The sequence below is a fragment of the Grampus griseus genome (assembly GCF_964374135.1).
Source record: "Grampus griseus genome assembly, chromosome: 1".
In the NCBI taxonomy this organism is placed as follows: domain Eukaryota; kingdom Metazoa; phylum Chordata; class Mammalia; order Artiodactyla; family Delphinidae; genus Grampus; species Grampus griseus.
Genome location: NC_139017.1, coordinates 121,045,634 through 121,063,333, shown reverse-complemented (window position 1 = coordinate 121,063,333; position 17,700 = coordinate 121,045,634). Strand labels below are relative to the sequence as shown.

Genomic DNA, 17,700 nt, shown 5'->3' with positions numbered 1-17,700 from the left:
GGCTTAGAAACTACAATGCTAATAGATAACCTCCTCAACATTATAAATCAAAGCCACATGACCACATTAAAATTCTATCAGCTAGTATCAATACCCTGTGGTTTATAAAGTAATGTTGACCTATCTCTGAGGGACAGAATGATACAAAAGTTATGCTCTGGCTTGAGGAGTGTAACTACTTTTCACAATTGAGAGTTATTCATTCAAAGCAAATAGCCAATTCTCTCTACCTCTGTATCTTTATTGATTTTATTTAATTGAAGCCTTAGAAGAAAGGAAGAGGAGGCTCCATGAGTTGAGGTAGAAACAGAAAAAATGTCAGAAGGTTACAACAGATATTTTGCAATTTCAAACTGTTCCTGTTATCTGTTGATTATAATTGCAAAGAGCAAAAACCTACCTATATAATTTAAAATCTTAGATCTTCTTAAAACTATAAGTACATCTCAATAATCTTACAACTGTATCATTGCATTCCAAACATTTTCTGCTGAAATCCACAGTAATATATATATATATATATAAAATTTTGACACAGTACACACACACAAACACACAAAATAAAAGTTTAATTAAATGATACTTATCTTTATTATGTAAAATGCTTTCTACCCTATTTTAGTATATTTTATTTTTTTTTAAATAGTTTTAGTATACAGTACATTTTCTTCAAGACCCACTAGTAGATTGTGTCCTGAATTTAAAGACACTGAATGATTCCAATGTGTGTGTCTCAACCCACTAGGACTTCTGCAGGAATTACTTAAGGCAGAGACCACTGATAAATGGATTCGATAGAAAATACTTAATCACTATAAACACACAGATCTATCATAGTATTAAAGATATTACAATATTATTAAATTTGAAACAATTAATAAACCAAGGAACAAATACATTTAATCCTTCACTTATCCTTCCAAAAAATTCATTAATTTAAAATATAGTGGATGTTGGCCTGATATATGCAAGGTTCAACGTTAAAGCCCTAGAAATAGATGAACAACAGTCACAGAGCTTACAAACCCTTCTGTTTTGACAACCAAAATTAATACAGTAAAAAACAGAAAGTACTTTAACAAAATGTCAAAAAACTTCTTACTAATATTAAATTTCTCCAACATCTTGTAAATCGTCGTATTTTTAGATACAGTGGACTAATTAAAATCCAATTTGATAATGATTATGCCCGTGTAGAAAAATCCTAGATTTTACTCTCTAGTAGTTTGGGAAGTTTGTTTCCATTGGTGAACTTGAAACACATAAAATACCTGACAAAATAGCATGTGGTCCAATTTAAAGTTTCCTGTACAAAAGCCAAAAGGCAGGTAATATGATGTTCCAAGGAAAAACGGAGCAATACATTTTATTTTCTCTTATACACAGAAAATGTCCATGACAATCTATAATGGATCAGCAAAACTTTGAGAAGAACGAGTTAAGCATGACTTCCTTCCCAACTCAGGAATCCTCTCTTAGCATTCTTTAGAGATGGTCATTGCATTAATTATGGTTTTAAATTACCATCTTTCCTGCAAAAATGTGGGGAAAGTCACCAAAAGTAGGACTTTATGGTGACTACTTGTTTATATTGGAGCCAGACACCTACAAAATATATTTTAGAAAGAATTTTGAAGAATGTAAGGGGAAGGTCACCACATCATCTAATAGTTAAGCGGGAGAGTAAAAACAAACAATACCGACTAATAAAGCTTCCCTTAGCTCTTCCATGTTAGTGATGTGATGTCTATAATGTCTTAGTGTATGACATTTTGAATAGGATATGGTAGAAAAGTGATCTGATTTCTAACAAAAAGTTTCAAATGACTTGAGAGACTAATTTCTACAGTGGTTATGTGTACTGTTATGATCATATACTTCATAAGAAACTGGAAACTTTGATTTGCTCTTCAGGTATTAAGCTACATAAAAGAAAGGCCTTTAATTCCTATTGATTTCAATAGTCAACACTGTAGGAATTAGTTCAGCATTTTGACCACATATCCACAAACAGAGTTTAGCCCTGGTTCTCTTTTGCTCAGTGGGGGGGAAAAAAAAAAAAAACAACAACAACAGTATTATTGATTCTTGCCAATTTATATTCTTCAACTACTTTATTTTCCTATGCATAGCATCTTTACATTTTTTCTTCTGAAATTAATTATTCAATCATATATTTAACTAAATATTTATATAATCTGTTTATTGTGCTCACCATAATCTGGGTGTGGACAATACCCCAAATATCCATTTTTCTTCTTCGTAATATGCCCCAGTGTTGTTATAGTTCTATGCCTACCTCCTTAAACAACTATTATATCCAGTTCTAGGAAGCAACATTTATGTTACCATGAGCAAAACAGTAATTCAACCCAATATATTTAAAATCACTGAAACTATTACTTTTCACCATGTATCAATCAGGGTTCTACCAGCAAAATGTAAACCATTCTGAATATTTAAAACAGAGGGAATTTAATGCAGGGAATTGATTGCAAAGAGGATGGAAAAGTTGAGAAGAAGAACACATGATGATAAGACAGTCCAACAGTTAGAACAGCAGGAAGTCATTGCTACTTTTAGGATGGAAGAACAAATGGGTGAGGCAGTATACAGAAGCCCAAGAGCCGTTTATCTAGTGGGAGATGGAGACACTGCTGAACACTGCCCAAAGCAATGAAGGAAGGGAGAAACACCTTGGCCTCTCACTCATCATATCCTCCCTTCTCCTAAAACTACCTTCCATTGGACAACCACAGCCTGAAGACAGCTGACGTGGACAACTGGGAAATGCAGCCTGGGGATTAGTTTCATCATCTATCTCCAATAGCACAGCATAGGAGAAGGATGAAGGTTGGATCTGGTTAATCAGGCCTAGAACTGTCACATACAGGATGTGAACATTTCTCCAAACATTCCAAAAGTCAGGTATTTCAGAATTAACTTATCTCATGGAGCTATTTAATTGTAAATCCAATCTATTTAAAATAAGTAGTTCATTAACATATGCTTGTGCTCAAAGACATACAACCACATGGGCTTATCAGATCTTCTAAACTAAAAAAAATTGGACAAAAATAAATTTATCTAGAAAATTTAAAAATACTATGTTGTTCTTTAATATAATGAATGATTGTGTATTAATGTATCAAGTAATATGTCATGCTAATAGAACAGCTCTACAAATCACTACAGGTAACACTGTAGCATTTTATTCCATATTTTGGAGTGCATTTTTCCAAAATGACTCAGCATGACTATCTATTACCACTTCTCCTTTAAAGAAGGAAAAAAACCTCAGAATTTTAAAAATATTTGTTCAATGACACTATTTAATAAGGATGTAGGTTTTTAAATAGTGCCTTAATGTTCTAAACTGAAAATGCCTATATAGTCGAACAGTACATATGGAATATGTGATGCATCAATGTGTAGGGATGACTTAACAGATGAGTTTGAAGAGCCTCACTGAAGAGACTCTTCAATGATATTCCAAAAGTACAGTATAATCGACTCTATTGTTATTGGTAATTCTGCATTCTCATAAATCATTTACTTTCTTGTATCCAATAGCATACATTTTAAACCAAAACTAATTAATGTAATCAAAAGGCAAATGTATTGGACAAATAGGCTGAGAAGTAATAAATGCTTGTCATATCCATTTATAAATCTACTTGTAAAAGTTTTGTGACTTCCAATGGAAATATCTTCTGCATAAATGTGTTCTATGCTGTATGCTTGAAGCAAAAGTCTTCTGCCTTATTACAATATCATTATTAGGATCTCATATAACTTCCATTCAAATCTATTGCATTAAAATGAAAAAGTTGTGTTCAACTTTGCTAAAGAAGATATCACATTTAAGAAAAGAACCTTCCTTCCTTCCTTCGATTAAAGCATGACAAACAGAGAACAGGATATTTTGAATTCATATCAGGATGGCAGCTTAAAATGTACAAAATTCATAGATGAGTTGAAGTAGAAACAGATGAAAGAACTAGCTTAAAATGGCATGTCTTTTTAAAAACTGGGATGATATAAATGAGGCTATTCCTTGCATTATCTCCAAAGAATATTAAACATTTTTGGACATGTTAACATAACTGTATTTGTTAATAAGGTAAGAATAAAGTGACTGATTCACATTAAAGTAGCTTCAAAACTATAAAAAAAAAAGTCATCTGAAATTAATGTATTGAGCCAGAGCAGAATTATGTTCCCCTTGATTTTCTAGGTCTAGAAACACTGGGTCCTGAAGCATGACCAATGTGGTTCTAGCATCTCCTGTTCTTTGCTATGTCACCTCATGAAGCATTAACTCAGATCTTCCATGTACTTTAAAATGCAATTTGAAGACTAGAGAAGAAGTTAATTTCTCTATACACAAATTAACAAGTTCTGTTAAGCACAAAATAGCAATAAGTATTAAATGTGGTAGCAATCTAATATCTAGTATCTCATAAGTTAATGAAAATATTAATTTGTATTGGTAGCAAATTACAATGTACTCTAGACATCCATGCATTCATTTAAAGTTTAGGTAAGGGAAGTACCAAAGTTATTGTATTGAATAGATGTATCATTAAATACTTTATCAAGAATGTCCAAATACCTCATGTGAATCCTTCAGAGATTTATCAGTGAATATCATTATTAGAAATAATGGACATTTTGACATTTAATATATTGTTTCACTAACCTTAAGAGGCAAAGTTAAAATGATAAGAATGTTGAAATAACTAAATGGAACTTCATTATAAGTCCTCTATTTAAGCCAAATAGAGAAGATGATTTACAAAATGATAGATACAGTTTGTGGATCACAGAATGAATTCCCTTTTGTATGATAACACCACTTAAGGGAAGTTTTGCTTTTCTTGATTCTTTTCTCTAAAACAGACATTCTGGCATTTAGGAGATAAAAACGTATGATTTGACCTTTAAACTTCTGTTTCATTAACGTAACCACAAGCAACAGAGTCACTGACTGACACGTTTGCACTTTCAGGCCTTTAGCACTTAGTTATTTGATAACTTTTATGCCGCTATTTGCTTTTTATTAGAGATACTTTGAGGAATGAGTTACATTAAAAATAGAGTATACTGTGTAAAGCTTAATAAATGAACTCATGTAATTCAGTAAAGTGTTCTCTTGAGTACTAGATTTCTGTACTTTGACGTGAGGGTGTGTATGTATTAGGGAAGATTTTGTTTTGTTTGTTTTGTTTTCTAATGAATTAGATAATTAGATCAAATACAATTCCAAGTATCCAAAGTGAAAACATAAACTATAACTCTGTTTCATTACTTTTGATGAAAAGTATGTCACCTGACTTACACTCAATTAGTCCTTAAGCTCTTCTGTACTGGTCTATGAAGAGAGCAAATACCAGTTGCAGATGAGTCAAGAAAAATAACTGACACAATTTAACATTTGTTTTAAGAGAAAGAGGATTTCTTATAAATATACACGTTAAGAGTGTTTAAAACCTGTGGGCAATGTAAAAAAGATAAAAAATAGGATACTCCCTAGAGAATTCTAGAATTACTGTAAGCAAATTATTCTGAGTAAAAAATAATGCAGATTGGATTTGCTTCATATGACAAAAAAAAAGATTCTGATTATTTTAAAAAACATTGTAATTGGTTAGAAACATTATTCAGAAGAGACAGAGGTTGTATTCTCTTTTAAAAGTTTAAAAGTCAAAAGTTCCCTAAACTAAGATATGACAAAACTCAGGATATAGCATATAAATGGATGAGGTACAGTGCACACAAGTAAATGAGGACTGCACCAAAACAACAAACCAGGAAGGATATTGGTGTCACTAGTTAGAGAAGCTTCACTATTGGAAGCAATGACTGAACTAAACATAGGTCTCCTAGAGGCAGAACATGGGTTCAGTTATTTTAATAGAAACAAAACACCTAAGATATACCATTAAAAGACAAGCAGTCTATCAAATCCTTTAGATTGAAAGTGTTAATGCTCATTACAAATAGGCAATATACTGCTACAAACATATAGATCACAGCTCCAATGATAAGTGTTTGCAACCTCTAAAGATAGCACTTCATCCTTACTGTTGTTTAAACTTCCAAAACAAACTTAATATAAAGAACATAAACAAGGATTTAATTTATATCCTGTGTGTGACCAAAAGTTCATCTCTTTTACCAACAATGAAAGGTATTTTACTAAGTTATAACAAATCATTTGTTACTTTTGTATACATCCAGTGGCATTTTGCATTTACAGTAGAGATAGCATATATTATAAAAGCACGTTATTAATGTATATTAGAAACTACAATAGTAGTCCAGATGAATTTGGACTCATAAGCATGTTTTAGAAGGTGTAAATCATTTACCACACCCAGATCCCAGATCATTAAATTTAAAATATATTGCATGACTCAAATAAAGCATAGCCCACTCTGTTTCACCTTAGACATGCCACATATACGGACTTTGTGCAATCTGCACTTACAAGCCAACTACCACCCAGTGGAGAGAAAGAAGATCTTTCAGGGAGATTTGAGATATATGTCAGGTGGAAGTGTCATGGGGTGAAGGGAGGGCAATGGGAAATGAAGGAATAAGGGCATTTAGCCTTGTTTAGATCTAAGCACCGCTGATTATCAATTTATATTTTCACAGGAGAAAAAATGTTTCTAGAAGCTTATCTGCAGTGTTGTTTAAAGATAAAATTAGTCTATGGATGTTCATTAATGACAAAACATTTCGATGCTCAAGCTTGGGGAAAAGAAGGGAAGAAGGGACAGTGAGCAAAAGCAAAACTTAAAATGGGAAAAGGGAGGAAAAGGGAAAGATGAGGGGATAGAGAGAGGAAAGAGAGAGACTGTGTGTACACATGTGTGAGTGACAATGTGTGGAACAGGGAAGTAGCGTGTGCCTTTTAGACAGTAGAAGAGAATCTGAATGTGAAAGTGGTTGTTAGGGAGAGTATGGAAGTGCCAGCATGTGTGAGAATGTGAAACAGAGTATGTGAGGGACTGTGGTTAAGAAAGAGATTTGTGAGGGTGAGAAAATGGTACTGGAAGGGGTTAGAGGGAACATACGTGTGTCTGACAGGGATGGGAACCGATATGGGGAAAGAGATGGGAAATGTGAGTCAAAAAGAGAAAGAGAGAGAGACAGAGGGAGACAGAGAGAGAGAGAGAGAGAGAGAGAGAGAGAGAGAGAGATCACAGAACAGGGATATTAATGAAGAAGAAAAATGGGGAATGGAGAAAGGTAAAGAGTGGAGAAAAGTGGGTTAAATAAGAGGTGAGAAATTAGAGTGGTGGAGATAAAAAAGAAAATATGAGGAGAAAAAAGGGAGGAAAAATAGAAAAGGAATGAAAAGAGGCAAAGGAAGAAGGGGGGAGATGGAAAGAAGAAAAGAAAACGAAGGGAGAAAAAGAAAAGGGAGAAAGCGGTAAGAGGAAAGAAAGAAAACTGAAAAGGGAGAAATTGAGCCTAAGTGTCCAAGTGAGAGGGAAAATACATAGGAGCAGGGAGCCAGCCATCAGTTTGAAAAAGTCGCTTAGGCTGCAGTAAAATAGAAACAACCTGATAAACTTGTCAGACTCTCCAAGAGTACCCCATGACAATAAAACAGAGACCTTGTGAATTTAGTTTCCAAGTGGCACCTGTCCCTCTTAAACCTCACACTTCACTCATCCCCGGGCTACCTGTCGTTCCGGCAAAGTGCTTTAGCATCACCAGTCCGGCTTGCTACCTGCCCCGGGGTTAAGGGGCCATGGCTCCACGCAGAATCAGCAACTGAATTTCCTGAAATGTAGTCTTTTGATAGTGATCACCACCAGCATCATTACTTGGTTTAAAAAGAAGGCAAGAAAGGTGGAAAGAGAGACAGAAAGACAGACTGAGACAAGTACGAAAAAGCACGACGTTCTTCCTACCTAAGCACCGCCGTGTCCCCTTTTCTGACCATCATGTTGTCCACAGCAGCCCAGGGGAAGTCCACACTCTGTCCAGCCGGGAGGCAGGAGGGTAGCAGGCAGCACAGGCTGAGGAGCACCGCCGCCAGCCACTGGTTCGAGCAACAAGCACCCTGCACCAACAGCATCATGTCCATCCCTGCTAGGGCTGCTCACTCTCCAGCAGCTTTCAGCTCGCACTCCCCCACCCCCTGGTGCTGGCTAGTCTTCCCGGGAACCAGGCAGCGCGCCACAGGATTTTTTTTTTCTTTCTTTCTTTCTTTTTTTTTTTAATTTGGTGGATGGGTGGGTTTCTTTTCTTTCTTCCCCCCCACCCCCCTCTAGTTGTTGGGTGTTGTTTCTCTCTTTTTTGCCTCCCCTCCTCCTCGTCTTTGCTTTCCCTCCCTCCCTCCCCTCCCACCCCCTAGCACCACACTACACCTCCTCTCGGTTGCTTTTGGCCGAGTCCGGAGAGTGGCTAATTCTCGGGCGGCTCGCGCACTATCTAGCGAGAAGGCGAGCGCGCCGGCGAGTGAGGGAGGAGGAGCGGCGGCGGCGGAGGCTGGGCGAGCGGCGGCGGCAGCGGCGGCGGCTGTAATCGCGGCTGCACCCTCAGCAGAAGCAGCGCGGGGCGCAGCGGCGGCCGGCGGCCCCAGGCTCTCGCGCGTTGCCAAGCGGCCGTTTCCTTAGCAACCCCGCCCGGGGACTGGGGATGCAGCAGGGAGGGGGGAAACGAATTGGGGCGGGGGGGTGGCAGGAAGAAAAGAAAGAAAACGAAAAAAAAAATCAGTAAGAGGTATATCACAATTATGCAAACTGAGAGGAAAAAAGCGACGCAACGGAGACAGAACGCTTCCCTTCCTGTCATACGCAGTAAAGTGATGCTTTGCTAGAAAAGTCTCCTGGTCGGGGCTGAGGTGAACAGAGCAGAGGGGCGCTTTGCTTTCCCTCTTCGGTGCGTTTTACCTCTTGAGGCACCGTAACTTTTAAGTCCTCCAAGTTGTGGTCGGCGCCATCATGACGCCAGGGACTGTGAGGTGGTGTTGTTTCTTTTCTTTCCAATCTCGCCGGGGCGGCCGCGCTACAGTTGACAAGCGGCCAACTAGTTCACTCTTTACCTCTTTTCGGATATAGGTAGGGACGGTGACGGGGGGGAGGGGCTGCTTTTTGAGGGGACAAGATGGGGGTGCTTGCAAGGCCTGGCGGTAGAGCAGCTGGCGCGTCTAATGGGTCAGTCGCTAAGGATTGGACGGCGGTCCCCCTACACCCCGCACCTCGTGCATGTTGACACTAAATTGTGTGTGTGTGTGTGAGAATGGTATAATCAAAGTGGAGAGCGCATGGACGTGTGTGTGAGTGTGTAGTAAGCGCGCGCCCCTGTATGCGCGCGAGTCGAGCTCGCGGGCCCTGTACGCGCGCGGCACGCAGGCGCGCAGGGAGGGGCAGGGAGGGTCGTGAAGGGATGGAGTCGGGAAGAGACTGCAATCAAGCGTTTTAATTGTGTGCAGCCAGGCAGTCCTGTTATGTAAGAGGCAGTTTAACCCGTTTGAGCCTATCAGGCGGAATGATAAGCGCGTTCGAATCTAGGCAGGGCAAAGTTACCGGGTTTAACGAGTCACAGGTTTATATTTTTTAACAGCCTCCAAACCCGTTTGGATAGGCTTCCTACTCCGCGGCGCAGAGCGGCTACCCTCTCTTCTTACGCCGCCGCATCCACGTAGCAGCTCGCCCCTACGCTGCGAGCCGCTGTCCTGGCCCAAGGCAGAGTGAGGTGCTGGGCATGGGGCCGCCGCCTACCCTTTTTTACTTCTTCCCTTCTTGAACTCCTTTCCAGATTCAGGATCCTTTAGCTATTCCAGTCCATTCGCAGATCAATGCGAGAACCGAGACTAGAGTCGATAGCAGTTACGCCGATCAATCTTGCTCAGTGAGGAGTTTGGGAAGCAGAGCGGGGAGGTGAAGGAGAGAAACAAGTAATTAAAAAATATGCTCACCCCTCCCCTTCCTCCAACCCTATCCCCCTTAAGCAGTCTTGGAAGATTTTCTTCGGCTGACCCCAGTCCTTCATCCCTTGGAGGAAATAAATACAGCAAAACCTCGCACATCCCTAACTCGTTTTCCATAATGCTAGCAGGGTCCTTTGGCAAAGCGCAGAAGCAATAATCTCTGCAGGGGTCAGCATCCGGCTGCCTCCCCAGACTGAGCTCTTTACGAGGCAGGCAGGGAGTCGTTTTGCTTGGCGGTAGCGGTGCTCAGAGTGATTTTTATCGCAGTGCTTGAGGATATATGGGGAAGGGAAAGGTTCCCATCACCTGTGACCACCCAGACTGACTGATCGAAGAGCCCCTAACCAGCATCACCTCCCTGCTGAAGTGACAAGTGACACTCCAAGGCCCGAGCCGTTTGCAGCAGGAGTTGCTGATGTTACTAGTATTCAAGCTTAACTCTCAAATCCGGCTCGGAAATTGAGAGTGCAACAGTATTCAACCGCGTTTTGAAACATCAATAAAATGTTAGTCATTTGCGGATGAATGAAAACATTTTCTTTACCGTCTGGTATGCTAGGGAAATAATTGTCAAATGACAGACTCTTGCTAATACTGAAGCCAGATACCTAGGTAACACTGTTGTCTTGTTAACTGCGTTTTTCTCTCTTGCGTGGTACACTAATGGATAAAGCTTAAAATTATCTAGGGCAAACGGGGGATTAGAAGAATCGACATGTGGTATACATAGGCAAAGCTTCGCAGTATTATTTAGTATTTTCACTAGAAATTATCTAGATTCCATTAAAGAGAAGCAGAAGGCACAGCTTCCAGCATTGTGACTCAGTTTAGTGCTATTTTATGCAGGGATGGGGTGGCAGCGTTTTCTAGTACAAGCTGTGAAAAGCATCCTTTTGTAACCGCTGTTTCTCAGAGATCTGACATCTTCAGTGAGGAGGGGGGGAAGGAGGGGGGAATCTGTGACCAGGGATGGAGCTACGCAGCAGTTTTAATATGTACAACAACCCTTCAGGCTTGTGAAAGGAAACTGGGACCACTTCTCTTTAAAGGCAAAGAGTTTATTTTCTTTATTTCTAGTTTTTATCTCAACTTCCATTCACTGATCACAAAACACTTAAATCTCACAAAACCCATCCAGAGGAAGCAATAATTGAACCTAGTTTATAGATGCATGGACAATTGGAAAGCTTATTTACATGTGCATCACTTATTTAAAGTGAGTGCAAAAATGCTGAGTGGGGTAGCCTTATTACTGCATGTACTTTCACTGTCCTTCTGACTGGGAAGGGAAATGATTTTCAAAGCTTTTATTACTTTCTTTTCTCCTCAACCTTTCTATGGGCATATATCTGAGAGGATTTTACAGGGTTTCTAGTATTTGCTTTTGAGGTCCTAGATTTCTTTCAAGCAGAGACTTAAATCCTATAAGTCTTGGCTCCTGAGAGGAAACCAGAACAAAAACAAAGAACAATGAAATGAAAGAAAGAACACCTCCCAGCTCAGATAGCACATTGTTCCTTCGTAGAATTTTTGTTTGTTTGTTTGTTTTTTAATAAGTATTGAGAATAGGTAGCAGTATTGTTGGAACATTTTAGATAATGAGGGTTGGAGTGGGTATAGTACGATAATCCCTTGGTCAGAGTTTTTAGGAATTGACATTGGAATGAATTACTACTACTACTACTTCCTCTTGAATCATGTGCTCTTACTTTGTTTTCAAAGCTCAACTTCAAATATTTGAAGAAATGTGGTGACCAATATTGAAGGAGAAAGGTGGAGCCTGACTTTAATAATTGATTATGCCTTTAACTAGACTGGTTTACACCCCCTGTTTTTCATGTCCTCTGACCTCAGGGGGGTTGGAAGGGTAATGTTGTAAGGAAGATTCTTATGCTTCTTTTGTTTAATAAACTTGATTTTTAATTGACAGTGTAAATGAGATTATTTTGGAAAAAAATTGAATATAAATTCAGGTTTATTTTCTGATAACAAGTAAACCCAGATACATCTTTCATTCTATTACTGTGTAGGCATGAGAAATTTTAGGCAAGACAGGTCCCAGGACCTAATCAGAGCTAATGAGAGTACTTTGTAATCCCTGAAAGAGTCCGTCAGGAAGCCCTTTTAAACAGGACATATGAATAATAGCTCTTAAACTTGGGCCATAATTGAGTCTCTATTTGAATTAAGCTGGTTTAAGCTTGGAGAACCTTGCCAACTTAAACTGGCCTATAGTGGTGATTTGCAGGTCGTTATGAGAACTACAAAGCTTAGGATATTTGTTGGGGCCGGGGGCGGGGCGGGGGAGAATATTTCTTTATAGAAAGGTTTCTCAACCTAGGAACTTTTTTATGGAATTATAGTTGATTTACATTATTGTATTAAATATCAGGTATGCAACAAAGTGATTCAGATATATTATATATATATATATATATATATATATATATATATATTCAACCACTTAGAACACATTCCACAGGCAGAGTGTGGGCCATCTCAGAAGTCAGGAGGCCCCAGGGTATGGGGTGGTTGGTTTTTATGGGCTGGGTAATTTCTTTTTTTTTTTTACTTCCTAAATTTTATTTATTTATTTATTTATTTATTATACAGCAGGTTCTTATTAGTTGTCTGTTTTATACATATTAGTGTATACATGTCAATCCCAATCTCCCAGTTCATCCCACCACCACCACCCCACACACACACTTTCCTCCCTTGGTGTCCATACATTTGTTCTCTACATCTGTGTCTCTATTTTTGCCTTGCAAACCGGTTCACATGTACCATTTTTCTAGATTCCACATATACGCATTAATATATGATATTTGTTTTTCTCTTTCTGACTTACTTCACTCTGTATGACAGTCCCTAGGTCCATCCACATCTCTACAAATGACCCAATTTCGTTCATTTTTATGGCTGAGTAATATTCCATTGTATATATGTACCACATCTTCTTTACCCATTCATCTATTGATGGGTATTTAGGTTGCTTCCATGACCTGGCTATTGTAAATAGTGCTGCAGTGAACATTGGGGTGCGTGTGTCTTTTTGAATTATGGTTTTCTCAGGGTATATGCCCAGTAGTGGGATTGCTGGGTCATATGGTAGTTCTATTTTTAGTTGTTTTTGTTTGTTTGTTTGCGGTACGCGGGCCTCTTACTGTTGTGGCCTCTCCCGTTGCGGAGCACAGGCTCCGGACGCGCAGGCTCAGCGGCCATGGCTCACGGGCCCAGCCGCTCCACGGCATGTGGGATCTTCCCAGACCAGGGCACGAACCCGTGTCCCCTGCATCGGCAGGCGGACTCTCAACCACTGCGCCACCAGGGAAAACCCTATTTTTAGTTTTTTAAGGAACGTCCATACTGTTCTCCATAGTGGCTGTATCAATTTACATTCCCACTAACAGTGCAAGAGGGTTCCCTTTTCTCTATACCCTCTCCAGCATTTGTTGTTTGTAGATTTTCTGATGATGCCCATTCTAACCAGGGTGAGGTGATACCTCATTGTAGTTTTGATTTGCATTTTGTCTAATAATTAGTGATGTTGAGCAGCTTTTCATGTGCCTCTTGGTCATCTGTATGTCTTCTTTAACCTAGGCATTTTTAATAATTTGGGCCAGGTAATTCTTTGTTGTGGAGACTTCCCTGTGCATAGGAAAATGTTTAGCAGCATCCCAGGTCTCTAGTTACTAGATGCCAGTAGCACCAGTAGATGCCAGTAGCTGTGATAACCAAAATTTCTTCAGACATTGCTAAATGCTGTGTGGACCAGTGTAGAGGGGTGGCAAAAATTACCCTAGGTTGAGAAACTCTCCATTATAGGTTAATTTTTTTCAAATATATACCATCTTGTGCTTTTCAAACAAAATAATAAAGCAGATTGTGGTCAAAACAAAAGTATTTTATTTGAATTCATAGCTGCAAAGTAGCTTCTCCTCCTCATCTATTCAGTATCTGCATTTACCTGCTATGTGATTGAGTAGCCCAGGTTAGTGGGAGTGTAATTAATTGAATGGCTGAACATAAATATCGTTTCATGATGTTCCCATTGGAGCTCTTTTATTTAAGTCAGAGCTGAATGGATATTTCTCATTTTTAAAAGAAATTGTCATTTTGTGGTGGTTTAAATAAGAGTATGAGTCAATGGTGAGCTTCTTTTGGGCAAGAACTAACTTAAATCTTTGTATTCTTTACATAGTGACAGCTACAGGGTATGCACTCGGGAAATGACTATTGAATAAAGGAGAGGAAGAACAAAGTAATTTCCCTTTTAGATAACTCTATGCAAAAATCATATATTCACTCATTTAACTTTTTTATTATCTTATCTATTAAAATACCAGCCTTGATGATAAGTAAAGAGGTAAGAACTGTGGGCTGGAGGGATGTTTCAAGGATACTTTCAAAGCTCTTCAAACTATTCCCATAGTCTGGCCCTGAAAATTTCACCTAAGTGCTTAAACCAGAATGAGAAGTCTTAGGATAAGTGTGGATGGAAATTATTTTTGAAGTACTGAATTTTTTTATTTTTTTCACTTGTAAGGTAGTGAGTGCATATCAACTACATACCCTTATATATTTTCATGGGTTCTGGAGAAACTAATAAATACCTCTATCCTTATTCATTTAAGATTTATTTAAGAGTTTTACTTCCAAAATGACTTTAGGAACCTCAAGTACATGTACGTGAAAGTAAATGTCAAATTTAATATTTTCTATTTGACTATCAGAAATGTAAAATATTACACTCTGAAACTAGTATTCATTTTTTATGCTATTTCTTGTTATTTCCTAAAGGTTTCTGATTCTGACTGCAGAGATTTTTACCTGTATACATTTGACCCTTCAACAACACGGGTTTGAACTGTGTAGGTCCACTTGTATGCAGATTGTTTTCAATAACTGCTATAGTACCACACTATAGTGTAATGGCTGAGTTCCTGGATGTGGAACCTCAGAAATGGAGGACTGACTATAAAGCTGTAAACGGATTTTCCACAACGCAGGGGTCGGTGCCCTTTACCCACCACATTATTCAAGGGCAAACTGTATATATTTTTAATGACTTTACTTTTTTTAGAGCAGTTGTAGGATTACAACAAAATTTAAAGGAGGGTATAAAGATTTCCCATATATACCCTGCCCTCAAACATGTATAGCCTCCCCCAGTAACTACATCACTCACCAGAATGGCACTTTTTTTTTTCAGCAAGGATAAACCTACATTGGCACATCATAATCACCCCAAGTCCATAGTTTTCCTTATGGCTCACTCTTGGTATTATACATTTTATGAGTTTAGACAAATATATAATGACATGTAGCTATCATTTTAATATCGTATGGTAAAAATCCTCTGTGCTCTGACTATTCAGTTCTCCCCTGGCAACCTCTAATTTTTATTTTTTAATTGTCTCCGTAGTTTTGCCTTTCCCAGAATGTCATATGCTTGGAATAATACAGAATGTAGGCTTTTGTCAGATTGGCTTCTTTTACCTAGTAACATGCATTTAAGATTCCTTCATGTCTTGTCATGACTTGGTTGCTCATTTCTTTTCAGTGCTGAATAATATTCCATTGTCTGGATATACACAGTCTATTTATTCTCCCACTGGGGGACATCTTGGTTGTTTCCAAGTTTTGGCATTATAAATAAAGCTGCTATAAACATCCATATGCAGGTTTTTGTGTGGACGTAAGTTTTCAGCTCTTTAGGTGAATACCAAGGAGCATGATTGCTGCACCATATGGTACGAGTATGTTTGGTTTTTAAGAAAACCCCCAAATTCCCTCCAAAGTGACTGTACCATTGGGTATACATTCCCACTAGTAAATGAACAAGAGGTCTTGTTGCCACATAACCTCACAAGCATTTGGTATTGTCAGAGTTCCAGATTTTGGCCACTCTTGTACGTGTGTGGTGGTGTCTCATTGATGCTTTAATTTGCATTTCCCTGGTGATATATGATGTGCTGTATCTTTTCATATACTTATTTGCCATCTGTATCTTCTTTGATGAAGTGTCTGTTAAGGTCTTTGGCTCATTTTTAATCAGTTTTTCTTTTTATTGTTGAGTTTTGAGAGTTCTTTGTATGTTTTGGGTAATGGTGCTTTATCAGGTGTGTCTTTTTTTTTTTTTTTTTTTTTTTTTTGCGGTACGCGGGCCTCTCACTGTTGTGGCCTCTCCCGTGTCGGAGCACAGGCTCCGGATGCGCAGGCTCAGCGGCCATGGCTCACGGGCCCAGCCGCTCCGCGGCATGTGGGATCTTCCCGGACCAGGGCACGAACCCGTGACCCCTGCATCGGCAGGCGGACTCTCAACCACTGCGCCACCAGGGAATCCCTATCAGGTGTGTCTTTTGCAAATATTTTCTCCCAGTTTGTGGCTTGTCTTCTCATTGTCTTGACATTGTCTTTCGCAGAGTGGAAGTTTTTAATTTTAATGAAGTACAGCTTATCAATTATTTCTTTCATGGATTGTGTCTTTTGTGTTGTGTCTAAAAAGACATCACAATACCCAAGTTCATCTAGGTTTTCTCCAATGTTATCTTTGAGGAGTTTTATAGTGTTACACTTGGGTCTATGACCTTTGTTTGAGTTAATGGTTGTAAATTGTATAGTTATCGATGTGTTTTCAAACTCTATTAAGACTTGTGAATTTTACCCTTTTATCATATTTTGCTATAATTGATCATGTGTAAATATTATCTATCATATAATATAAAAATAGCAGGGGAGGTACCTCATTGTATTAATTTATGAAGCCATCTTTACTGGAATTCGTAATTTTTTATTTTGATGAATTTGTACTACTAATATACTTTTCATAACAAAAAGAATATATATATATATATGAATCACTTTGCTGTACAGCAGAAATTAACACGACATTGTAAATCAACTATACTTCAATTAAAAAAAAAAATCTGGTCCTAAGCAGAAAGAAATTAGTTATTACTGTTTCATTCCATGACCACTTCTAGCAACTACTGGGATTTTTATTGCTCTTGTAGTAAATTATGATATTCATAGTGAAGTAAATCATTGTTTTTTCCTAATATTAGAGAAAACCAGACAGGTTTAAAGTGGAATAACTTTAAAGGACTATACGAAATACCTTTCCAAATTTATAAAAGCCACATGTATTCAGGATATTTTTTATTTTTGTTCTGACAAACAGCGCACTTTTCGCAATAAACCTTCAGAAAGTGCATAAAATATGAAAGTGCATCTTAGACAAGTATTAAAGTTAACATCTACTTGATTCCACCCAGATTAAGAAACAGAAAATTGCCAGTATCCCAGAAACCTCCTGGAAGCCCTTTCTCAATGACAACCCCAATTTTCTCCCCTAAAAGTAACCACTATGAGGTCCTCCTTTCCTCATTTTCTTCATATTTTTACTACTTAGTTTTGCATTCTTCTGAAACAATGACTTGCTTTTCTACATACTCATACAAAGTCATATCAATCATACAATATGTAATTATACAGTATATCCTTTTCTGTATCTGAACTCTTCTGCTGAATATCATATTTTAAGATTCCTCTGTGCTGTTGTGCAACTGTTTGCCCTTCATTTTTGTATCTATGTAACTTTGTATAGTATAAATATACAATTATATATTCGTGCATTATATTGTAAACAGACATTATGTTTTACATTACTTGTCTATTATAGACAATGATGGCATGAACATTTTTGAACATCAGTGCTGAAAACTTCCCCCAGATTGTAT

At 38.2% G+C, this 17,700-nt stretch overlaps 1 protein-coding gene across 1 annotated transcript in view; it reads right to left on the bottom strand.

Annotated features, from left to right (window-relative positions):
* Positions 1-8,107, bottom strand: part of NEGR1 (neuronal growth regulator 1) — a gene marked incomplete at both ends in the record, with an annotated part of 906,787 nt that extends 898,680 nt beyond the window's left edge. Inside the window, one exon of the mRNA XM_082653283.1 lies at positions 7,932-8,107. Within this exon, the coding sequence (XP_082509409.1) occupies positions 7,932-8,107 (176 nt within the window). The remainder of the gene's footprint in view (positions 1-7,931) is intronic.
* Positions 8,108-17,700: the final 9,593 nt, after the last annotated feature.